The 26345-nt window shown below is 43.4% G+C and overlaps 1 protein-coding gene across 1 annotated transcript; it reads left to right on the plus strand.

The window, feature by feature from the left end:
• On the plus strand, nt 1–26345 carry TGFBR1 (transforming growth factor beta receptor 1). The gene is made up of 9 exons (XM_035135346.3): nt 1–498; nt 10347–10598; nt 10917–11162; nt 14402–14632; nt 15657–15824; nt 18794–18950; nt 20720–20844; nt 20930–21060; nt 21936–26345. Exons 1-9 carry the CDS (start codon nt 375–377, stop codon nt 22059–22061), a joined length of 1560 nt encoding a protein of 519 aa, XP_034991237.2. The 5' UTR covers nt 1–374; the 3' UTR covers nt 22062–26345.

Consider the following 26345-nt stretch of genomic DNA (forward strand, 5'->3'; position numbering starts at 1 on the left):
GGCGCCCTCACGGCTTGTTGTTTGGGATGCGTCTGCAGCAGCAGCAGCAGCAGCAGGCTGAGGCGGGGCCGAAAGACGACACCGGCCAATCAGGAGCTCCGCTTTCCCCTTTTCCCCCCATGAGCGCCCGTCTCGTCTAGCGGCTGAGGCGGCGAAGGCGAGCGCGGCCGTGGGGGAGGGGAGCGCGTCTCTCGCCCGTCTCTCGCCCCGCCCGCCTGCCTGCCTGCCTGCCTGTGTCTCGGGGGCGGGGCGTGCGAGCCAGGACTGGGGCGAGAGGCGTTTGTTTGTGCGCCCCCCCCTGCCCGTCTCTCGCTCGCTGGCTCCCTGCGAGGGGGCGCGAGAGGGGCTGAGGCGGCGGGGCCGGGACGGGGACAATGGCGGCGTCTCCTCCGAGCCCGCGGCGGCGGGGGCCCTGCGCTACTCTGGTCCGCTGGGCGACTTCGGCGGCGGCGGCCGGGCAGCTGCTGCTCCTGCTGCTCCTCCCTGAGGCGACAACGGGTGAGTTGCCTGCTCTGCACCTCGCAGCCGACCGGCCTCCGGCTCTCCCCGCGGCAACATGGCGCCGCTCCCCGAGGCGTCCCAGTAGGGGAGAAGAAGAAGAAACCGCCCGGGGTTGGAGGAGGAGGAGGGCATTCTCCGGAGGGGCCTGGCGAGCGCGGGGCAGCGGGGTTGGGGGGGGGGAGAAATAGAGGACGCGGGCGGAGTCGCCCAGGCCGGAGGCCCTCGCTCCCTCACAAAGGCTATTGCCCGCCCCAAGGAGCTCCCCCCTTCCATTCGCCTTCCGGGGGGAGAGCGAGCGCCGGCGCCCACCATAGTCTCGTCTGCGCGTGTTTCTTTGGGGAGGGGGGTGCGCGCGCCTTGTGTTTGTGTAGTATTGCACTCTAGGGCACGACCCAGAAGCCGAGGGAGCCGCGCGTTGTTGTTCTCCTCCCGCCCGCCAGCAAACTCCCCTTAGCTTTCAAAGCCCCCGTCCCCTCCCTCCTGCGCCATCCCCACCGGCTCCAGAGTGCAGATGCTGCTTGGCGCGGTGGGGGGGGGTGTCTCCCCGCGGGCTTTGTGGGGGCTTCGCTGTGACAAGGAAGGGGCGGGACGCAGATTGGCTTCCTCCTCGAGCAAGAGGGTCGCGGCGGCCCTGCGCCGCTCTTCTGCCGACCGAGGGGCTGGAGCTCCAGTCCGGCACCGATCCGGCCGTGTGTTTCCCTCGTTGTGTTCGAGGTGCAGCAGGAATAGAGAGGTGAATGTGCTGCCCCTGGGATGATTCACGTTATCTCAGCACGTGGTTAAAACTTTGTAATCGAAACAGCGGAGGAAACCTGGCATTGTTCCCGCACCGTGACGGCGGGGTGCTGCGGGAAGCTTGCAGGGTACAACAACCGGTATCCTCGTGCTGCTCGCAGAGAAAGGAATGCCTTTGTTTTGAAGAAGTTTTTAAACCTTGAGATTTAACTGATGTCCGCATTCATCCCAACTCTGTGCTGGCGGCTGAGGCCAAAACTGCACCGATGCTAAGAACTGCATTGTTATCGTAAAAGGGATGGCAAAAATCATAGGAACTCAAAAGCCCGTTGTGCCTGTTGCTTTAATGTGTGTGTGGGTGGTTGTAGAAGTTGCATCTACAGCTATCCTCCTGATGTTACATTATTTTTGTATGCAGGCCACAAAGCACTTCTAACCTACTATGATCACAGCTGATCTGTATGCAAAGACTGTACATATTGAAGACCCAGCACTTCCGTGTAACATCATAGTGCAAAAACCTGAGTTTGGGGCATTGCATCCACCACTTGAGATTTCACTGCAAGCAGCAATGATACAAAATATATGATCTCGGGCATGACTTCCATGGGCAGACATGACCCAATTTTGCAGCACATATTTGTGTGGTCAGGAAATGCAGAGTAAAAAACAGATCTGACATCACAGATAATTTTAACTGAAGAGTAGCATAGAAACATACCAGTATATAAATAAATATATTTAAATGCATTGTGGCACCTGTGGTTAAAAAAAATAGATTTAAGTAGCAGACATTCTTGGATTCATATTTTATTGGTAGATTCCATACATCAGCCATAAAAATGTAGTTACATTTGTGCCCATAGATAATACTGTACAAATGGTTCATCCAGTACCTCACTGCATTGCTGTGGCCGCCTGTGGCACATTGGTGAAGGGTTGCATGGAGACACCCTAAAACTACCAGTTGTTGCTCCTTTGTGAGTGGCCTGCTTCCCTTGAGTGCAAGGGCAGCCACTTGCAAAGGAGTAGTGATTGGTACTCTATGGCAGTGGTTTACAACCAGTGTGCCATGGGGTGCCCTGAGTGATAGTCATGGGCAACATGGCCTATATCCTTTTCTTTCCTCTCTCCTCTGATGCCTTCTCATGTGTCTGCCTCCCAAAGGCTTGTGTGCTGTTTATTGCAGCAGCCCTGGCTACAAGTTCCCCAGGTGAATGGTGCCTCTGGGGCTGGTCAGGGGGTGCTGGTTACGAGGAGCTGAGGTGACCTCGGACTAAGCAAGCAAACAAATGGGTGAGGAAGCCCAGCCAGCCTTTGCTGTTGGGAATGGACAGACAAGTCCCAGGCCCCTGTGGGGCAGTGTGAGGCACCTCTTTTTGGGGCAAGTGGAGGGCAGCTCAGAGACCAGAGACAGCAGCAGTGGCTGCCCGAAGGACTCTCAAGGAGAGTGAGGGAAAACTCCACAAGGGAGGGTCTTCCAAAAAGGGTGAGGGGCTGCCCACTCTACAAGCAAGGGGTGACATAACTGGGCTCCGGAGCCCCACAGGGGTGCCGCAGAAAGAATGTAGTTGGTCAAGGGAGCTGTGGACTCAAAAAGGTCGAAAAACTCTGCTGTACAGGATTGAATCCTCCTGTTTAACAGCTGATCAGCAGGGGGATTAAATCCTATGCTGTGCTGGTGCACCCTCCCTTTAACCTTAAAAAACACACATTTTAACTGTATATTAAAACAGGGGTATAAACCCCTTTAAAAAGACATTGGCCCCACTGCAGGGCTGAATCTGGGGTGAGCTGGACAGCCACTGGGGCAGCACAGGCTGAATTGGCCTGATTTGGGAGCAGCAGATCAAGGTCACAGGGCAGATGGGGAAGTCCATGCACAGTCCTAATGAGAAGAGAGAAGAAATAAGGCAAGATAGGTGACAGAGGACCAAAAGTGCAAGAAGGCAGGGAGACAGAAAGGCACCAATAAGTGACAGAAAGAAAGAAAGTGATGAAAATAATAGAAAATGAGAGAAGAGACCGATGAGCAAGATGTGATTCTTTTTTGGATATCATGGGCACTGTTTTGGTAAATTGTAAAATGTGCCTAGCAAGAAAATTTTCCTGTGGCACAGCCTTGCAGGGAGTGGAGTGAGGATGATGTGGCGTCCCTGTTCCTTCTAACTCTGTGGGTGTCATTGTTAATGTTTGTTACTATGATATGTATTTTTGAGTTTTTATACTGTAAACTGCCTGAAGGGCGGTATAGAAATTTAGGGTTGGCATATTTCAAGAGGTGAAAATCTGGACACAAAAAGTTGATCTTTTTTAGGGCAATTGCCTGATGCTCCCTCCGCTGTCACCCACATCAGAGCTGCACATGCACAACTTATTTTTTTTAAAAAAACAAAACAAAATCCAGGGCATTTGATTTAAAGTATAAAATTCCCTCTGGATGAGCATGTAGGACCCCCAAAAGAGGACATGTCCGGGAATTCCTGTGTCACTTCTGTGTTTTACTCACCACAATAGACACTTCTGCATTTTGGTTCCCAGCACACTTCCATTCTGAGAGAAGTCTAGAAAGCCATAGAAACAAAATAGAAAGTGAACAGTGTTGTTATTCCATAACTCCCTTACTGCAGGCATAGGTGGGACCTAGACCTGTGGTCTAGGGCTTTATTGGAAGTCTCTGATATATCTTCCAATTTATTGGAAAGCTGGTTTATAGAGTCTCAAGCAGTTTTAATTCTTTAGCTCAAAAAGTCTTCCCTGGACTCAGAGACATTAAGACAACTACTGCATTGTTGCAAATATCCCCTTCTTGGGCAAGGTGATTGAGAAGGTGATGGCTGTTGATGGTCTGCTGTAGGAGTGCCTGGATGAAGTGGATTAACTAGCCCTGTTTCAGTCTAGCTTCACCTTGACTGATGGTTTTGGGTTCTTTCTTGTTTGTTTGTTTGTTTGTTTGTTTGGAAGAGAGACAGGGAGAGTGCTACCCTGATTATTTTCATTGAATTTTCAGTGGCTTTTGGTGCCATTGACCATGGTATCTTGTTGGCACTGCTCAATAGATAGAGAGTTGGGGACGTGTGTTGTGGTGGTTATGCTGCTTTCTCCAGAACCACCACCAGAGTAGCACTGGTGAACTTCAGCTAGGCTCCTTGGTGCTTGTGCTGTGGAGTTCTGCAGAGTTCTGTTCAGTATCTATATGACTTTACTGGGACACGTCAACCAGGGATTTGGAGTGTTGATGATACCCAGTTTTCCATTCCATCTGAATCAGGAGAGGCAGTTAAGGTGCTGGAGCAGTGTCTGTAGGCAGTGACTGGCTAGATGTGGGGCGAGCTGAATTGAATCCTGATAAGTTGGAAGTGGTGTAGAAAGGTAGGATTTGTAGGCATACCTTTTCCAGTACCAACCAGCTTGAACTTTAAGATCTGCTGCAGTCTTGCCAATGAACACAGCAGCCTGTTTGGCTTGGCAGTCATGTAAGCTAAGGTTTTCTCTGTGGTGGCACACCAATTGTGGAACTCTTCCCCCCCCAAAATTGTGTGTGTTCCCTGTATTGCTGCTATTATTCCACTGACAGCTAAAAATGTTTGTTCAAGCCTTCAGGTGATTTTCACTGTATGTTCCAGTGAGCAGTTTTTATGTTTTCCCAAGTTTTACATAACAGTTTAAAAACTATTTCTGATGGTAAATTGGATTATAGTTACGCTGCTCTGGGCTCCATTAGGAGGAAGTTTAGAGTTAAAATGTAACAAGTGAGTAAATCTGATATGTTGCAACAGCAGGCCAGGTAACAGAGCTACAGAGAATGGAACCAGCCCCTTTGGCAGACCCAGTCTCCAAAGGTGTCCTCATGTCTGCTCTGGCAACACTGGTACTGGACCTAATCTACAGCCTCAGTGGTTCATTTACCTGCTCATCTTCCAATATGATACATGCTGTTAAAGGTCAGCAATGCCCTTCTGTATTCTTCTTAGGACAAACCCTCCCGGCTCTATGGCTGGGATAGTTAATGGGTTTTGCTTTTGCTTTTGCTTGAGGGCTTTACTACCTGTCCAAGGGCTGCATGCCAATGTACACACACACTAGGGAGTGTGGTTACACGGAGAGAGCCTGTACATGTACACACTTACAGCAGAGTAGCTTGCACGTAGCTGTGCACACACAGATAGCTTGGTAAAGGAACAGACTCAGCAGCAGATAGACATATATTCAGCAGCACTTCTGCTTTCCAGGGCACTGCTGTTGTAGGAGGGTTCCAAAATTTTATGCTCCATTAATAAATGAACTTCCCCTCTACCCCCCAATTACTTTAATTGTCTTGAAACTTAACCAATCAGTTTATTCTGCATTAATATATTATTATGGGACGTGGGTGGCGCTGTGGTCTAAACCACTGAGCCTAGGGCTTGCTGATCAGAAGGTCGGCGGTTCGAATCCCTGCAACGGGGTGAGCTCCCGTTGTTCGGTCCCAGCTTCTGCCCACCTTGCAGTTCGTAAGCACGTCAAAGTGCAAGTAGATAAATAGGTACCACTCCGGCCAGAAGGTAAACGGCGTTTCCGTGCGCTGCTCTGGTTTGCCAGAAGCAGCTTAATCATGCTGGCCACGTGACCCGGAAAAACTGTCTGTAGACAAATGTCGGCTCCCTCGGCCAGTAAAGCGAGATGAGCGCCGCAACCCCAGAGTCTTCCGTGACTGGACCTAACTTTCAGGGGTACCTTTACCTTTAATATATTATTAATCTCCTCTTTCCTCTGCTTTGATTTCCTGTGAACATTGGCTTCATTTCATTGTGCCCCATTAAGACCGCCCAATTTTTTCCTCTTCATTGATTGATTTCAGTTTCCTAAGTTAAATTGGTTTCACCACAACATTAATTTCATTGCTTTCCATCTATACCCCCTTTCTTCCACATTGATTCCCTCTCCATTTCAGATTGCTCACTGGTACCGTAAGTTTTTAAGAATTTGCTGCAGGCAGAGTCAGATGCTGCAGTGCTTCAGTTTGTCCCACTGCTGGCTATCAGGACTGATCATGCAAGATATCTCTCTTGGACAGTGTAAACATCATAGCCAGCTACTCAAAGCACTACTCATGGTGCTAGAGGAAAATGCTGAAGACAAGCAAGCCAGTGTTCTCTAAGCTTTGGAAGACTGGAAAAGAAATTGAGGACAAAAACATTTGACTGTACCTGCAGGGCAGTCAACACTGAGAGCACCATGGCAGTTCAAAAGGGGGGAAGGTTTCAAAGAAAAAAAAGACCCACTAAAAGGGGCCACTGCTCCTGACAGATCTAGGTGGCATGCTTTTCACATGCTTTGGGGCTGTATATGGGCCACAGCTAAGCCACCTCTGCTCTATGCAAAATAATAAATGACCATAAATGTGACCACAGAAATTATAATATTCAAAAGCCAGTGAGGAAATATTTCAACCTACTAAGAAAATCAGGAAATCTCAAAGAGACTGTAGTGTGGAACCATGAATTGCAATCAAGAGGCTCACTTGTGAACTGAACTGAGATGAAGGATCCTTAACACATAAGTGTTTATGGGCTTACCAATGTCAGAAAGCCTACTTTCAAAAACTGCATTGTAAATTACCACTGTTCAGTACATAATTATCAGTGTTTTTTAATGCATTTTATTTCCCTCTGACTTCGAAATCCCTGCCCTAGCCAAAATATATACCTGCAACTCAGGATCATTCAGAATGAACTCAGGCTTGCTAGAGAGGTTAAAAGCAACAAAAAGGGCTTTTATGGGTATGTCCATAGGGACCCAGGTGGCGCTGTGGTTAAACCACTGAGCCTAGGGCTTGCTGATCAGAAGCTCAGCGGTTCGAATCCCTGTGATGGGGTGAGCTCCCGTTGCTTGGTCCCAGCTCCTGCCAACCTAGCAGTTTGAAAGCACGTCAGAAATGCAAGTAGATAAATAGGAACCGCTACAGCGGGAAGGTAAACGGTGTTTCCATGTGCTGCTCTGGTTTGCCAGAAGCGGCTTTGTCATGCTGGCCACATGACCTGGAAGCTATACGCCGGCTCCCTCGGCCAATAATGCGAGATGAGCGCGCAACCCCAGAGTCGGTCACAACTGGACGTAATGGTCAGGGGTCCCTTTACCTTACCATAGCAAAAGGAAGAACAAGAAAACAGTGGGGTCACTTAGAGCAGTGTTTTTCAACCTTTTTTGTGCAAAGGCACACTTGTTTCATGAAAAAAAATCACGAGGCACACCACCATTAGAAAATGTTTTAAAAAATTAACTCTGTGCCTATATTGACTATATATAAAGTAATTCTCCCACGGCACACCAGGCAACATCTAGTGTGCCGCGGAACAGTGGTTGAAAAACACTGACTTAGAGGAGAAGATGGTGAAATGTGAACAGGAGACAGAGAAAGGGCAGAACTCCTCGATACCTTCTTTGCCTCAGTCTTCTCCAAAAAAGAAAACAATGCCCGACCTGAAGAATATGGAGCAGATGATTCAGCAGGGGGAACACAGCCCAGAACAAGTAAGGAGGTAGTACAAGACTACTTGGCTAGTTTAGATGTATTCAAGTCTCCAGGGCTAGATGAACTACATCCAATAGTATTAAAAGAACTGGCAGAGGTAATTTCAGAACCACTGGCAGTAATCTTTGAGAATTCCTGGAGAACAGGTGAAGTCCCAGCAGACTGGGGGAGGGTAAATGTTGTCCCTATTTTCAAAAAGGGAAAAAGAGAGGACCCAAACAATTACTGCCCAGTCAGCCTGACATCAATACCAGGAAAGATTCTAGAGCAAATCATTAAGCAAACTGTCTGTGAACACCTAGAAAGGAACGCTGTGATCACTAAAAGTCAGCATGGGTTTCTGAAAAATAGGTCATGCCAGACTACCGTAATCTGATCTCATTTTTTGACAGAATTACAAGTCTGGTAGATGAAGGGAATGCTGTGGATATAGCCTATCTTGATTTCAGCAAGGCCTTTGACAAGGTGCCCCATGATATTACGGTATTGTAAAGAAGCTGGTAAAATGCGGGCTAGACAATGCTACCATTCGGTGGATTTGTAACTGGCTGACTGACCGAACCCAAAGAGTGCTCATCAATGGCTCTCCTTCATCCTGGAGAGAAGTGACTAGTGGGGTACCACAGGGTTCTGTATTGGGCCCAGTCTTATTCAACATCTTTATCAATGACCTTAACAGATTAGACAACTGGGCCAAAGCAAACGATGAATTTTAACAAGGAGAAATGGGCAAAAAAATTTGAAAGGCACAAATACAGGATGGGTGACACCTGGCTTGAGAGCAGTACATGTGAAAAGGATCTAGGAGTCTTGGTAGACCACAAACTTGACATGAGTCAACAGTGTGATGTAGCAGCTAAAAAGCCAATGCAATTCTGGGCTGCATCAATAGGAGTACAGCATCTAGATCTAGGGAAGTAATAGTACCACTGTATTCTGCTCTGGCCAGACCTCACCTGGAGTACTGTGTCCAGTTCTGGGCACCACAGTTCAAGAAGGATACTGACAAGCTGGAACATGTCCAGAGGAGGGCAACCAAAATGGTCAAAGGCCTGGAAACGATGCCTTATGAGGAACGGCTTAGAGAGCTGGGTATGTTTAGTCTGGAGAAGAGAAGGTTAAGGGGTGATATGATAGCCATGTTCAAATGTATAAAAGCATGTCATATAGAGGAGGGAGAAAGGTTGTTTTCTGCTGCTCCAGAGAAGTGGACACGGAGCAATGGATTCAAACTACAAGAAAGAAGATTGCACCTAAACATTAGGAAGAACTTCCTGACAGTAAGAGCTATTTGGCAGTGGAATTTGCTTCCAAGGAGTGTGGTGGAGTCTCCTTCTTTGGAGGTATTTAAGCGGAGGCTTGACGGCCATATGTCAGGAATGCTTTGGTGGTGTTTCCTGCTTGGCAGGGGGTTGGACTGGATGGCCCTTGTGGTCTCTTCCAACTCTATGAATCTATGATTCTATGATCGCTCTACATGCAGATAATGAAGTGAACAATGGTCCATGAAAGCTTATTGTCAGGGGGTCTCTCTACAGAAAGCCCCCACCAATCATCCTCACCAGCTCCTCACCCAGCTTCAGCACAAGCAGCGAGTCAGGAGAAAGGAATGAGGAAGTTAGTGGAGTGGAGAGAAGGCTGTCTCATGTACCAGAGCCCCAGCACCGCTCGTAGAGAGAGATAGGGGAGGAGGAACACGGAGGGCTTTCGGACACAGGGCAGCCAGGAAGGCGGCCCTTCCCTATGACGCCCGAATTGAGGCACGCGCCCACCCGTAGGGCCAGGGGGCGGCGCTTTGGGGTGCCCAGGTTTTTTGCTGGGCGAAAACTCGCAGGAAGCCATTGCGGGGTTCTGACATGGACTGAGCAGTCATGTTTGCTGATGTACTTGCACTGTAAATAGCATGCGCAATAAAACTCTGAAAGTCAAGACGGAGTGGAGCGTCTTTACTCAAGAGTAGCCACAGCCATCTCTGACTGCCATAATAAATGTGTTGTTCTTTAGAGTGCCACACAACCCTTTGTTCTTTTTGATGTGTTGTATTAGTACCATCACATGTTAGTTGTTCTGTCAAAAAATATACTATAAGTGCGCCCCAGGCCTGGCATGCACTCAATGAAGTTTTACAAAATATTCACTATGAACAGTTGACTGCTAGGCTATATCACACATTGTTTTTGAAATTTCCCACCAGTTTCAGAAATGATTTACAATATTGTATAAAGTGATACTGTTTGAGAAACTCAATTCATTTCACAGTTCTTTGGATTCTTGTGAACCTATTTCATGTTAAGGTTACAAAAAAACAACTATCTGAAAATATGTCTGGAATGCTATTCTTTTTCCCAGATGTTGGCTGCCAACTTACCCAAACTGATAGAAAGAATTCATGTAGAAACTTGTCTTAGTGTAACATATGCTAGCTGCTTTATCCCTGGATTTACTTGAAAGCTGTTTGGCACCAAATATGCATTAAGAAATTTATGCTGGTATGAATTAGCAACTAGGAGTGGAAGCATATTTTGGGGGCACTTGGATTTTGTAACTCCACCAGTGTTTAACATAACTAATATGAACATCTCTCTTCCCCCCCCAGCTCTACAGTGTTTTTGTCTTGTTTGTACAAAAGAGAACTTTACATGCACAACAGATGGACTTTGCTTTACTTCTGTAACACGGAACGGAGACAAAATCACACGCAATAGTATGTGTGTGGCACAAGTTGATCTGATTCCCAGAGATAGGCCATTTATTTGTGCCCCCTCAACAAGTGAAGGAGTTATTACTGTGCCACATTGCTGTGATAGAGACTTCTGCAATAAAATAGACCTACCGATTCCAACCCCAGGTAATTTTCCCCACTCCCAATTTTGAAAGCATAATATGAGAAACAATATAAAATAATTTAGTTAAAATCAAAACGGGTAGTGGAACAACCTAAGCATCCAGTGACTTATTCACATGGTAGCATCTCCTACTCCTGTACTGCACTTTTGATGTACCAAATAAGCTTACCTGAAAACGGGGGAGGGGGAATCTTGTTTAGATATATGTCCATAGAAAGATATTTCTGTTTTATTCAAGTGCACAAACATACACAGGCATTGAATATATAACTGATAGGTTATTTTTATTTGTTTTCTGTGTCTCCCCATTCCACTTCTAGGTCCCCTCCCAAGAAAGCTGCCTTCTAATTTAGGACCAGTAGAATTGGCTGCTGTCATTGCTGGACCTGTTTGTTTTGTTTGCATTTCACTTATGTTGATTTTGTATATCTGCCATAACCGTGCCGTCATACACCATCGTGTTCCAAGTGAAGAAGATCCTTCTATGGATCGTCCTCCATTTATATCTGAGGGAACAACTTTAAAAGATTTAATTTATGACATGACGACTTCAGGCTCAGGTTCAGGTAATAAGAGTCTCTTCCCTCTTCCTGCTGCCCCCTTCTCTCCCCCCCAAAAAATACTAGTACATAAGCTTTTACAGGGGGTAGTATTGTTAATAGCGCAACACAAGCATAGTTACTTGCTAAATGTTACGGGAATAATGATTTTGCCACTGTATTTTACTGGGGTTGTAAGGATATAGCTAGGCAGAAATCATAATTAGTTTATCATATTGCCAGCAGCTTGCAAGAAATTCAGATTTTAATCAGATTTCAAACCAAAAGTAAAGCTTGTTTGAAGTTTCGTTTCAGTGCAGTGCTCAAATGCTTTCTTCTGTTGCAGACAAACCCTACCTAAAAAATATAGATCTTGAGATTAAGGTAAAATGTTGTTGAAATATACAACATTTATTACTTCTGATATCTGCACAATCTCACCAAAATGCTTGCAATACACACTGGGGGAAAACAGTATGGCAGGATCTGTGTATGTATTACCATCTTTTTCGATCTAGCAAGGAAGATTAGACCTCATTGATCAGGAGTCCCCAAACTAAGGGCCCAATTGCCTTCTAAATCCGGCCTGTGGACGGTCCGGGAATCAGCATGTTTTTTACATGAGTAGAATGTGTTCTTTTATTTAAAATGCATCTCTGGGTTATTTGTGGGGCATAGGAATTTGTTCATATTTCCCCCCCAAAATATAGTCCGCTCCGCCCCCCCAAGGTCTGAAGGACGGTGGAGCAGCCCCCTGCTGAAAAAGTTTGCTGACCCCTGTCATTGATTAATGCTATGGATACCAGCCTAGTCCCATAGTCATTACAACAATTGGAGGCACATGGTATTAAAACCTATAGAAAGATTTCTTAATATCAATAGGAAATAGTTTGAGCTATAGGCAAAAAGAAAAGGTCTCAATGTCACAGGAAAATGTCTTATCTGTATTCTCACTACTGCTTCCTTTGCAGGAGAGCTAAAGTGGCAGATTATTTTCCAGTGCTCCAAGGAAGGTACAGGCAGGTTGGTTAATACAAGTGCCTGTGCATTTTGCCTCCTATTGCTAGTTCTATGAAGGCTAGAACTTGCATGTCCCATCCCCCATGTTAAATGAAATCTAGATAAAACGTGGCCAGGCAGTGAGTGACAGTGGCATTTTTCATTGCAGCAGCTATTTATTTTATTTCTGAAGTTCTGCTTCTACAGTCTCATGAAAATATTTCATCACCTTTAATGGTGGTGGTGGGAAGGTGAATCTACTCTGCAAGTTTTGAGATGGATGAAACAGTAACCAACTGCCCCTTGTTATTTTTGGGCCAGCCCTATTTGAAACAAGCTACCTTCATAAATGGTATTTTGACATTTCCTTTTTCCAAAATCCATAGTTAAGATTAACCAAAGTTTGCCTGGGTTTGGACATCACAACAAGCTGCACAACAAGCTACATGCACCCATGTAGAACATGGGTGAGGAACGTATCGCCTTCCTGCAATTTGTTGGACTAACATCTTGCAGCCTTGTTAGAGGAAAAGGGAGAGTGTGGGACCCATGTCTTGCTGTGACTCATAAACCGTGGGTGACTGTCATGTGGTTTTCCAGATGTTGCTGGACTACAGACAATGATCATTCTTAACCACTGGCCCTGCTTACTGAGGCTGATGGGGGTTAGAGTCAAACAATACCTGAAGGACAACAGATTAGCCAGCTCTGCTCTAAATCATGGTTTGGTGTTTTATACAAATGAGGTGAAACCGTGCACAGAGTAACCTTTTGGCATGTTGTGTAGTAGCTGTTTGCTCAATCATATTCTGCTGAAGAGAGAAGTTAGAGATACCAGTTACTGACTAGAAACACCACATCAATATTTAATTGAACAACAGCTGAGAAGGTGTATAGTTTCATGCTTTTAGTTTCCAAAGGATGCACTTTCCGTTTCAGCCACCAAAGACCGTCTTCTCTCACTTTCCACAGTCCATTACTTAAAATAGAGAGGTAGCCGTGTTGGTCTGGGTCGAAGTAAAATAAAAAAATTCCTTCAGTAGCACCTTAAAGACCAACTAAGTTTTTATTTTCGTATGAGCTTTCGTGTGCATGCACACGAAAGCTCATACCAAAATAAAAACTTAGTTGGTCTTTAAGGTGCTACTGAAGGAATTTTTCTATTAAAATAGAGAGTTCCTGTAATTGAAACCAGGAAAGAACTAGAGAGGATAGTTGCAAAGTAATTCTTGCTTCTCAGTTTTAAAAAGTAAAAAGGCTCTTCCAATAGGAAAGAAGGAGAAAAGGCTACTTCCATATGGTCCTTTTTGTTCCTACCATGAACTTTGCTGCTTCCATGCCCCACTGTTGCTACCATCTGAAGCCCAGATCGAAACCTGGTTCCTTATCCCAGCATTTTAGAGTGGGGAGCTCAACCCTACAAACACATTTTGTCATGTTTACTAAAAATACAACTTGAGTGAGTGATTGGAATCTGTTCCCAGGAACTATGCCCTGTAATTTGTATGATTGTATCCAGTTGAAACAAAATTTTAAAATCCTTCCAGTAGCACCTTAGAGATCCTGCAAGTTAAATGCAGGCAAGGCCCTCACTGCGCACTGACTCCAGAAGCCTCAAGATGCTCCCACAAGATTCAAAGAATTACAGGAAATTGGACAGTCCTGTGATCTTGCAAAAGCATCCCAGGGCCCCTGGAGCCGGCAGACTGAGCTCACATGAGAGTGGCTCCAATGGTTTGAGTACAGTGGTACCTCAGGTTAAGTACTGAATTGCTTCTGGAAGTCTATACTTAACCTGAAGCGTACTTCCTGAAGCAAACTTTCCCATTGAAAGTAATGGAAAGTGGATTAATCCGTTCCATACGGGTCTGCGGAGTACTTAACTTGAAAGTACTCAACCTGAAGCGTACTTAACCCGAGGTATGACTGTATATACGGAACCCTTGGAGCTCAACCCCTGCAGAAAATGCAACCGTATTGAATACCAAGCAACATCTTCCTGGTCTCCTTATTCAGGAACTAACTGAAACGTTGACACATCTGAAAGCCAATATAGCACTTTTTGGAGATCAAAGCTATAAAACTGATCCATATATCAGGAAAAGGTTGTGGTACTCTATTGTGTTATTTATAAGATTGAAGAAAAACGGGAAGAAATTAGTTATCTTGGATCTCAGCCATGAATAGTGATTTTTTTTTTATCCAGTCAAGTAGCTTTAAAAGTAACAAACTTGGTCACTGTTTTCAAAATAAACTATTTTTTTTAGGTTTACCTTTACTTGTTCAAAGAACAATTGCAAGAACAATTGTACTTCAGGAAAGTATTGGAAAGGGTCGATTTGGAGAAGTCTGGCGTGGAAAATGGAGAGGAGAAGAAGTTGCAGTGAAAATTTTCTCCTCAAGAGAAGAACGTTCATGGTTTCGTGAAGCAGAAATCTACCAAACCGTTATGTTACGTCATGAAAATATTCTTGGGTTCATAGCTGCAGACAATAAAGGTTAAGTTTTTTTTTTAATTGCTTCTGGTCCCTTTTTGCTTGTTGAAATCTCATAATGCTATCTGTTACACTTTGTGTCAATTTGAAGTAATTTCTACATTGGCTTCACATTAGTGTTTATGTTTCATGTATATGCCCCATATTGATTTCTATTCTGTGAATCATAAGAATTGTAAAGTTCAAAGATGGTGAATAAATTGCTACCATTCTTCATCTCCTGGAAATATTCAGAAACTTGCAGTGAGGAAAAAATGTCTTCTCTCTTTTGAATGAAATGCTGCTCATATAATTGATTTAGAGTTGCAATGCACATTTATGAATCTGCATGGGCACTGTAAGCTGACAGGCACAAAACAGGTAAGCTGACAGGCACAAAACAGCCTTCGCCTTGGTATTCCCATGTTGTAGAATTTCCTCAAGGGAACCATGGTTGGTTCCTTCCGTGTTAGCTTTCAGATGGCTAGTTAAATGCCAAGTCATTACCCTGTTTTAAATGACATAATTGTTTTAATTTGTTTCATAGGATTACTAACCTGAATAAGAAGCTGCTAGTATCTATTTTATACTATTTTGTGTTAGTTAAATTTTTAGGTATTGATTGTACTTTCAAAAAACTGTTAAGATTGCACGTTTCCAGCAAAACTTTAGTTTTGAAAAAGGGCATATAATTCATTTTAATGAGTGAAGAAGAAATATATCACCAGATTTCAAATGTTCTGGTGATCTTGGTATTTTCAAAAACATAAAAATCATTATGCAGTTGTTTGCAGTTACCCAAACTGCTTAAATATTGAGTAGATGATCCCTGGGGTCCCTTTCACCTCTATGATTCTATGACTTCATTGGGATTGAACAGATGAAAGATTACAGCTTTCACCATTTCTTATGCTTTAGCATTAGTAGATGCTTAAGAACTTAGTAGAAAGAGACCAAGGTTAAATGAAATGCTTACCATATACAAGATAATAATTTTCGTGTTTTGCTTTTGGAAGTACTTCATGTTATTTCTTCTGGGTTTTTTCAGATAATGGTACATGGACACAGCTGTGGCTGGTGTCAGATTATCATGAGCATGGCTCTCTTTTCGATTACCTAAACAGGTATACCGTTACTGTGGAAGGAATGATAAAACTAGCTTTGTCTACTGCCAGTGGACTTGCGCATCTTCACATGGAGATTGTTGGTACTCAAGGTAATTTACTAAATTAAGTATGTAGCATTATTAATATGAACCTAATAGGGGGGAAATCAAATGGTTATGGCTTGTGTTCTTAAGATTTCTTATATTTTCTTGTGTTTCTTAAGATTTCTTATATTTTAATGTGTGTTGGAAGCCGCCCAGAGTGGCGGGGGGACCCGGCCAGATGGGTGGGGTATAAATAATAAATTATTATTATTATTAATTAAACTTATATAATCTCCCTGTAATGCACGTTAGTCAACTCATAGCAGCCTTTATGAGCAATTTATAACAGCATTTACTTAAATTTGAGATGCCTCATAAACTCTCATGGCAGTTTAGTTTCAGACTAAATATGTCTTTATATATCCCTATTTCTCTTCTAATCTTAATTCTATATAAAACATGCTTTGGTTAGTTTCCTGCTAATTTTGGGTTCACATTTTAAAAATATGTTTCTTTATTAGTTTGTATTTTAATAGCAATACAGTGATGCCTCGCTAGACGAATGCCTTGTTAGACAAATTTTTCACTATACGAATAGGTTTTGCGATCAGAGGTTGCCTCGCAAGACGACGAGGTTTTCCATGGCCGCCGCTTCGTCTTGCAAAGCGTGGCCATAAAAGCCTCTGATCACAAAACCTACAGGGCATTCCTCTAGCGAAAGGGGAACCAGCTGTAGCGTGGGAAGAAGGCAAAGGAAGACGAGCTGTCAGCGCCTGTCAGCTGATCTTCCTTTGCCTTCTTTCCGCACTGCAGCTGGTTCCCCTTTGTGTTCTGCTGGTCTCTGCCGGTTGCCGCGAGCAGTGAGGGGCAACTGGCAGAGACCAGCAAAACACAGCGGAACACTAGCGTGGGAAGAAGGGGGGGGAGAAGCGGAGGAACGATCCGTTCCTCCGCCTTTCCCCCACCCCGCCTGTCACACAGCCGGGATCGGACGCCCCCACCCCGCCTGTCACACAACCACCTCCTGCCTTCAAAGCCCCCGCACCGCCGCGCTTCCTTCCCCCGGAGCCAAAGTGCGGCGGTGTGGGGGCGTTTCTCTGCCTGCCTTCCCCAAGCCAAGAGGAAGGCAGGCGGCGAAACACCCCGCTTTCTCCCGCTCGCTTCGGCCGCGGCGGCGCTTCAGCGGCCGATCCCGGGCTGGCCCGAGGGCAAGCTCAGTGCGCGGGGCGAGCAGGAGAAAGCGCACGGCGGCGCTGAGGGGGCCTAACTGGGTTGGCCGGAGTGCGAGCGCCGCACGCTTTCTATTGCTCATCCCGTGTGCTGCACTCGACATCGGGCCAACCCGGGATCGGCTGCCTGAGCGCTGCCGCCACCGAGCTGCGCTCTCCCTTGGGCCGGCCCAGATCGGCCCCCTCAGCCGATCGTGTGTGTGTGTACACACACCCATGGTACAGCAGCACCAGAGCAGCGGGAAGTCTCCAAGCCGCTGCCAGTCCCCGAGCCAGAGCGCAGCGGGCGCTGCTTGCCCGGGTTGTTGCCGCCTGCCTGCCTGCCTGCCTTCCCCGAGCCAAGCACCCGCTGCACTTCGGCTCAGGGACTGGCGGCACCACCGCCGCCAGTCCCCAGAGCCCATAGGAACGCATTCCTATGGGAAACCGCGACTCGCTAGATGAATTTTTCGTAGGACGAATTGAGTCCTAGAACAAATTAAATTCGTCTAGCAAGGTACCACTGTAGTAGAAAACACATCCACGTATTCTGTCAGTGTAGTATTTCCCTCCACCCCAAACAGAGGAATTGGTCATTTAATAAATTCCTCTCTATCGTCTTATATGGGCAAATGTGAAACACTGAGATGTAACTTAGCACATTAAAAAGTGTATGTTGATTTAATTGAAAGTAGGATTGTCACGCCAAGAGCAGTGGAATAATGGGGGCTCTTATTGGGTTGTTGTTACTTTTATTTTGATTATGTATTTTGTGGTTTTACATTTTGATTTTATTCTGTGAGCTGCCCTAAGAACTGCAGGTATAGGGTGGTAAATAAAATAAAATAAAATAACAAAGTATGCAATACAAACTACTTTTCCCAGTGCTCAGTAGTTCATCTGTCCTCCTCTCATATGTTGCAACTTAAATCCTGCTTGCCCAACAAGACACAGAGGCAAAGATGGACTAAAAGAATGCCAATACTGTGTACTCTATGCATCTGGAAGCTCTTAAAACATTTTATTAATGAGGTGTATTTCAATATGGGATTCTGTATTATTTTATAAAAATCTATTTTAGTTGTATTTTTAATTTTATTTTAATTGCTTTTATTATTCCATCAAATTAAAATATTTTATTTTGTGAGATGCCCAGAGCACTTATGTTATGGAGCAGCTATATAACTTCAGTTAAAGTCAGGCCATAAGTCCAGCTTTCTCATTATTGCCTATGCCAACCTTTGTGGGCCAGTGGGCATGTTGGAATTTTGAGGAAGTGCAATGGGCTGGTGTGAGAACATGGTATAACACAAAATAGCTGCCACATCCAAAGGGGCCACAAAATGAGATTAGCACACTCCTCTTCTTAGTCACCCCGTTGGAGAAAGGGTCCTATATGAGCCACTGCTACACTCGCAGACAAAAGGGTTTTTTGCACCTTGCCTTTGTTCAGAACAGATCCAGGGAAATGTTGATTTATGGTCTGAATGACTAGTACCCAATTTATTTAAGGTACTCGATAGGACAAGTAATGATTACAGCCGCATCAGGGGTGGTATTACTCTCATTGCATTTTTCCTAGGTACTCAGAGCTTCACGTTGTATCAGTAACCTTGTTCATATTTGTCAAGTGGTTAACAAAATTTATGTCCACCCGCCTTTCCCTCTACAAACTCTTCTACTTTGGTACCATGTATGAAGGTTGCTTTATTTGACTTGAACAATTGCCAAAGATCAGCTTTGAATTTCAATTTAAATGCATAATTAAGAAATTTCTAGGCAGATGCACTAGTTGATTAATAATTTTCTGTGTGTTTTTTTATGCAGGAAAACCAGCTATAGCTCATAGAGACCTGAAATCAAAGAACATATTAGTAAAGAAAAATGGTACCTGTTGTATTGCAGATTTAGGCCTGGCAGTAAGACATGATTCAGCTACAGACACAATAGATATTGCACCAAACCACAGGGTGGGAACAAAAAGGTAAAATTAACACTCTTTTAAAAACAGAATTTATAATATTAAAGAGACTGATAAACTTAAATGTGGGACTCCCCCAGGGTTTCTTGGAGAGCAGGCATTCCAATAATGGAGACCAGCATTGTGCTGTTTGGGTATTAAAGAATCAGTTTCCCACACAACTGTGAAGCTCCATAGAGAGTTGCTGTTTGTTACCATAACTTACTTGACAGTGTAACTGGTGGTGTTATTGCTGCTGGTGGCAGTCCTGCCCCTTCTCCTCCCTCCCTGCCTCCTTATTGGTGAATGATCTAGAATTTCTGGGTAGTGTCTTCTCTTAAATAGGTGATCGGAAGGTGCTTGGTTCCTTTCTCCCATAATCAACTTGTTGATACAATAAAACAACATTACTGTGAAGGAGAAACGTGCCCAATTTCTCAGAACAGATATTTTTCAGTCACCCATACCTGCCTTCTTTTGCAGAGTAATTAGTGCTTTGGAAATCATTGTAAATTATAATATAGATGTGTATTTTTAAACATAGTTGCTACTTAAGGGCAGCTAAGTGGCTAGGCTGCTTTAACCTGACATGAACCTTGTTCTTGCAACAGCTGGTAAAGAGATAAACATCTATATCAGGCATCCCCAAACTTCGGCCTTCCAGATGTTTTGGACTACAAGATTATAAACCAAGCAATGTGAAACCTGTAACAAGTAACCATTGCACTGATCCCACAATAATAGTCCATTGCACTGGTTTGTTTGTTTTTTAATCCCTGCACTGGAAGGACAGATCGTGAAGCTGAGGCTCCAATACTTTGGCCATCTCATGAGAAGAGAAGACTCCCTAGAAAAGACCTTGATGTTGGGAAAGATTGAGGGCACAAGGAGAAGCGGGCAACAGAGTACGAGATGAGGGGGTGGCATGCAATGGCTCTCTTTCTTGGGATGACAGAAGGCTTGTGCAAACACTACTGAGAAGCAGGGAGATGAGGAGAGGTGTTAAGTGTCCCCCTCAGTAAAACTGGGAGGGGAAAATTTTCATTTACCACTTTGCCGAGGGCCTCCACACAACGTCCTTCAGCAGATACAGCACTTTCTCCTTTTCTGCCTATGGTGGGGTGTTCAGAATGTCCTGCTTTCTTCTCTGCACACAATCTGCACCATGGCATTTTGAATCCTTTCAGGTTAAGTTGCAGAAAAACAAGTGTCTGTGCTCTCTTTGGGCAAGTCCAATTTAGAAGGCAAGGAAATGGTCATGGAGCAGGAAGAGTCACATGTGCATAGCCCACATATTCAGTCGCATAACAGGGTGTCCCTGTCCTGAAATGGTTGGAATTTCTGCATACCTCTCAGTTATGCAGAAGGTCCTACTATAGTTACTTTTTTAAACATCTCGGTTGAAATGTAGACCCAGGTCAATAGTAAGTATCTTGAGAATGTCATTACAGTGGTACCTTGGGTTACGAACACGATCCATTCCCGGTCGCGGTTCGTAACCCGAAAAGGTCGCAAACCGAGCGCCATTTTTGCGCATGCGCAAAGCGCGATTTTCGCTTTTTGCACATGCGCGGGGCGCGCGCACGATGAAAACACTTCCAGGGTTGCGGAGTTCATAACCCGAAGTGTTCGCAACCCGAGCGGTTCGTAACCCGAGGTACGACTGTATTGTGTAATGCCTAACTGGCAGAGTGGCTCAACTGTTTCTAGTGCCTAATTAAAGCGAAATAGAGATAACTATGTTTAGAGACCACTGCTTGATAAATAAAACATGCTGGTTTTCATTTTGATAGGTACATGGCTCCTGAAGTACTTGATGATTCCATAAACATGAAGCATTTTGAGTCTTTCAAAAGAGCAGATATTTATGCAATGGGATTAGTTTTCTGGGAAATAGCTCGACGATGTTCAATTGGTGGTAGGTACAAATAGAAACGTAACAGAATTGACTTAAGGTTCTATCATGTCAGCAGTTAACTTACAACTTGGTTTACACGTTTTAGGAATTCATGAAGATTACCAATTACCATATTATGACCTGGTCCCTTCTGATCCTTCAGTTGAAGAAATGAGGAAAGTTGTTTGTGAACAGAAACTTCGACCCAATATTCCAAACCGATGGCAGAGCTGTGAGGTGAGGTTTTTCAAGCTGTATCAAAATGAGAATATAAGCCTAATCTTAATTTTTTTTAAAAAATAAATAAATACTGAGTTTCATACTCAAAAATGAAATTGAGGACTTTTGTGCCTTGAAGGATATCCATTCACCTTATGCCTCTAACTATGGGACATAACTAATCAGACAAATATGAAATATATTAGCAAGAATAGTAGTGTGGGGTGCAGAAAATTTCCCAGTGAAATGTTTTTCTATAGGAAATTTTCTATTTTTAGAAATGCATGATTTTATAAAATTTATTAGTAAGATAATTGATAATACATATTGCACAGCTAGAAGGAAATTGAATTGGATTGAAAATATTTAACTTTTCATGTAGTTATCCTTAGGATCCGTACATACCTACACACAAAAACTGGGACGTGGATGGTGCTGTGGTTTAAACCACAGAGCCTAGGGCTTGCCGATCAGAAGGTTGGCGGTTTGAATCCCCACGACGGGGAGAGCTCCCATTGCTCGGTCCCTGCTCCTGCCAACCTAGCCATTTGAAAGCACGTCAAAGTGCAAGTAGATAAATAGGTACCGGTCTGGTGGGAAGGTAAACGGCATTTCCGTGCTCTGCCCTGGTTCGCCAGAAGCGGCTTAGTCATGCTGGCCACATGACCCGGAAGCTGTACACCGGCTCCCTCAGCCAGTAAAGCAGCAACCCCAGAGTTGTCCGCAACTGGACCTAATGGTCAGGGGTCCTTTACACATACAAGCATGTTAATATATGAACAGTTTTTCAGTGTTATAACAATTTTATGTCAGTGGAAAATACATAGCACTGAGATACAGAAATATGAGAAGTTATGGTATGAAAACTAAACTTCTGTTTCACTTCTTTACAGGCCTTGCGAGTAATGGCCAAAATTATGCGGGAATGTTGGTATGCTAATGGTGCAGCGAGGCTAACAGCTTTACGCATAAAGAAAACACTGTCACAGCTCAGTCAGCAAGAAGGCATAAAAATGTAATCTTGGAGGTGTTACTGAAGGAAACTTTTAAAGGAACATATCTGCGCCTAATTTGTGCATTAAGAAGGCTAATTGTTCTACCTCACTGGGGGAACAGAAGGATCTTGCTGCCTTTTATACAAAATAGGAAGATCAGTTATTAGCCCAGGATTTCTACAGATTCAGTAAAACTTTGTACAGCTCCCTACCTTGCACTACGGACACCTCTTTCCCAGGACACTGTTTAGCTTCAGTAAAACAAAAATTGGTTTTCCAAGGATTAACGCTGGTCCCTGTTTTGTTGAGAACATGAAGATGATGCTGGTGCACACTGTTGCATTGAAGGATATCTTGAAAGTTTTTAAAGCTATTTGCTTTGTCCATGATGGCACACTGTATATTCTGAACCACTCGGCTTGTTCTTATCAGATTGTGTAGTTTTTTGGCTACTAGGACACTTACTATTGGACGTATTTATCAGGATTCGCAGACATTACCTCATTCACTCTGGAAGAACATATACAACATATGCAGTTATATTTTGTATTTCTGTTATTTTTCTTCAGAACATTACATGCCTTCAAAATAGATTGTACTGTACCAGGAAGTGCCACTTTTCAATTTTTGTAATGCACTTCTATAGGTATATGCAAAGCCTTTGGTGCTTGTAGAATGACAAAATATATCTTAAAGGGAATTTTATACTACATTTGGGATTCTTTTTACCAAAACCTCTTAATTCTGAAGAGTAGGAATTTTAAGTACAGTATATAAATTAATTCTGTGCTGTTATTAAAGTTGTGGTGTCAAAACTGTTTAGTCATGAATTATGGTGTCAAAAGTGGCACTTAACTTTTAATGGCCCATAAAGAGTACTTCAAGATTCTTTAAAAAATTGATATGAGGGCTTAATCCGAGAAAATAAATTTTAGCACTCTAATGCTATCTGGGGCAGGGGGATTTTATTTCTGCACAGACCCTTATCCACTCAAAGAACAGTGCTCTTTACTAAAGTGTCACCTGTTTCCCTGCTTCTCAAAGGGTAATCCATGTGTAAAAACATTGCATTTGGGTAGCCTTGTTGTATGCAGTCCTTGTGTGCAAAACAGTGGACTTTTCCTAGCATTTGTAGCTGTTCTGTGATCTTGCTGGTCAGGTCAGGATGTGCTTTCTTAACAGATAGTTGGCACTATTGGCTCTCACCTCACCAATTGTATATATCTGGAGATGTGCAAGGACTGAATCTAGGTCCCCACGCTCCTAAAATGTGGTGCCATTGGACTTCTCCATGCAGGCCAACTCCTGTTTGGTGGCAAGAGCTTCACATGTGGAAGTATTTGCACAGCTTGTGGTTTGCCTTGAAAGTCACTGCTTTGAAACCTCCCATCTGTTAAAATTTGCTGCTGGATGTAAAATACCGTGTTACATCTAGAATACTGAAAAACTGCTTGCGTTTTAAGGTGTATTTTGGGTTTCATTTATGTAAATCTTACATCTGGTGCACAAATCAAATTACTATTAATGTATCTTCAAGGTAAACGGCGTTTCCATGCGCTGCTCTGGTTTGCCATAAGTGGCTGTCATGCTGGCCACATGACCCGGAAGCTGTACGCCGGCTCCCTCGGCCAGTAAAGCGAGATGAGCGCTGCAACCCCAGAGTCGTCCACGACTGGACCTAATGGTCAGGGGTCCCTTTACCTTTTATCTTCATAAAAGATAAAAGAACCATAAAAAACCAGTCTTTTTAAGAAAATACTTTTGATTTCCATATAAGTTAAAATAAGCCAGCCAGCAAAAACTACCTGTTTAAGTTTGTCTTTCTTCAACTCAGACATGAATTAAAAGGTTCACCCACCTGCAATTTTTTACAGGGATGTAGAATGAAAATAATATTGGTTAGCTGTACTGGCAGCCCCCCTTTACGCAGGGGTTACTGTCCGAGGCATTGTGCGCATTGGTGAAATTGCGTATAATTGAAACCCATTGAAAAAACCTGCAGCCGCCCCATTCCTCCCCCACCCACCCCATTCCGCCCTTTTAGTGACATTTCAGTGATGTATTTATTACGTTTCCAGGTCACTTTCAGGTTCAGCATGGTACATGTCTCCACAGTCGCACAAATACTGAATGTGCGTAACTGGGGCGCTGCCTGCATACCAGTTATCAATCAGTTTAATTTTCCATGATTCACTCATGCCAAAATGATTTTTCTATTTTAGTCTAGAGAAAATTATGAGGTTAATTTTTTTAGCAGTTCTTAAAATAGACGTTGCAGCAGGAAAATTGTATATCATGAAAATTGTACTTTGTTATTTGTGGCTTCAGCTGTGATGATATAATTTTAGTCATGTTTTCCATTGATAATTTGTCAATGTCTTGCAAATGAGTGCCTGTATATATGTCACATGTAGATTAGGGATGGGCATATCCTCTGAGGCTTCCCTCAGATTGGTTCTGGATTTCCCCAGTTCTGCCCCTAACAGAAAAACTTGTACAGAGCCAGTCTGAGTGGCCCAGCATGGTTCACCTGTTCCCTTCCTTTGACTCTCTTATCCTATTGCCTCCCCGCTGCCACTGCCGCCACCATCCCTCCCAACTTGCAAAGCACTTTCTTTTCTTTACCTTCAGGTATGGAGTGGGAATGGCACTTTTCTATCCTCCTGATTCACTTGCCTGTTTTAGGACTAAAAGCAGTGTCCCTTGGTAATTAATGTCCTAATGGGCTATAAGTTGCCAGTTCTTAACAGCCACTGTTTTCGGTTCTTATGCCCTGCAAAGCACATTAGAGTGCATCTGTTAAGAGATGTACAAAAACATCACCTTCATTTCCCATTTTAAGGTAAAGCAAAGTGATAGGTGGGGAATGTGCTTTGGGGGCTGAAGGAACAGTGGGGAAGGAAGCTGGGAGCCATTTGCTAACCTGGATAATGATCTTAGAAATCGGGGTGGAAGTCTTAAAAGCTTGCTTCTTTTTGGAGATTTTTTTTTTAAGAATTCTAAAAATTGTTTCCAATTTAAACTCCGATTAGCAATCACAACATCTCTGATATGCATCTTTTAAACATCTAGGCAAATATTCATATATTTTTTAAGTTTTTGTTTTGCTCTTGAGAGTCCATGGGGACCAAAATATTTTGGCACTCAAAACATTTGAATGTTATACCTTTAAAAATCTGGTGAAATTTTGATGAAAGCTGTTATGTAATGTGTACTGCACAGTACAAATTTATTTAATAAGGGTTTTTATAAAGTTTTTTTTAATAAAAAAATAGTATTACAGTTCAGTTCTTGGACATATGATCCAATTGCTTACAAGACACATCAAAGGAACAGTTGCAAGTCTTGTTACTCAGATGTCTTGAGTGCTGTAACTTTAGGTACTCTTAATCCTTAAGAGTTGGAGCTTTATCATAACGTTTTTATTTGCCTTTTCAGATTTTTGTAGCCTTTCACACCTTCATGTCTTGTAAACCTAAAAATACCTGTATATATGAGAGTGGCATAGTTTTGCAGATAAATACCTAGTAAGAGGCTATTCTAGCAAAATAACCATCTGTCAGCTGAGTGCCATGGATCCACTTTTTAGTTAGCTTCTTGTTCATACTGTGCCATTAAAATGGTTTGAATGGTATTTTTTAACGTAAAAACTTGCTTTAAACTTAAATTACCTCTTAAAAAGACCAAGGTACATTTACCTCATTCTGTATATAAGGTTTAATATTTTTTCAGAACATTCTCAAGGTTGGCAATTACATGTCTCTTTAAAATATGAGTATTATATGCATAAACCTAAAACCTTGCTGGTTCTGATACAAAGCTCTGTGCGTGCTCTTGAAGATCTGCTAATGTGAGTTTTCCTGTTTGCTTCAGAGATGGATTTACACTCAAGCGTCTGATGCTGGTTTTGTAGGAGCTACATGTGCACACTGGAGAATCTGCATGTTTAAACCAGCCCTGGATCAAGCTGATTGTATATTTTGTCTTGTGCCCAGATTGCGCATTTTTTTCTTTTGTATTTTTTTGCAAATATGTTCTCTGTTTTGTTGAAATAGCACCAACTCTTTCAGAGTTATATGGGTAATGACACATACATTTTTACATTTTGGATGATAAATTTTGAGCATCTGTACAAATGTGTCACTTTCAAGCCTTACAGAATTGTTCATTGCCCCATTTATGCTTGATAATGTATGTGCAGTAGAGTCTACGACAGATTGTAAATAGTCTAAGAATGATTATTGTTAAGTGCTAACACTACAGTAGAAAATAATAAAAGCAATTATAGATTTTCTTCTTAGTAGATAA

The sequence above is a fragment of the Zootoca vivipara genome, chromosome 12, assembly GCF_965207765.1.
Source record: "Zootoca vivipara chromosome 12, rZooViv2.hap1.1, whole genome shotgun sequence".
In the NCBI taxonomy this organism is placed as follows: domain Eukaryota; kingdom Metazoa; phylum Chordata; class Lepidosauria; order Squamata; family Lacertidae; genus Zootoca; species Zootoca vivipara.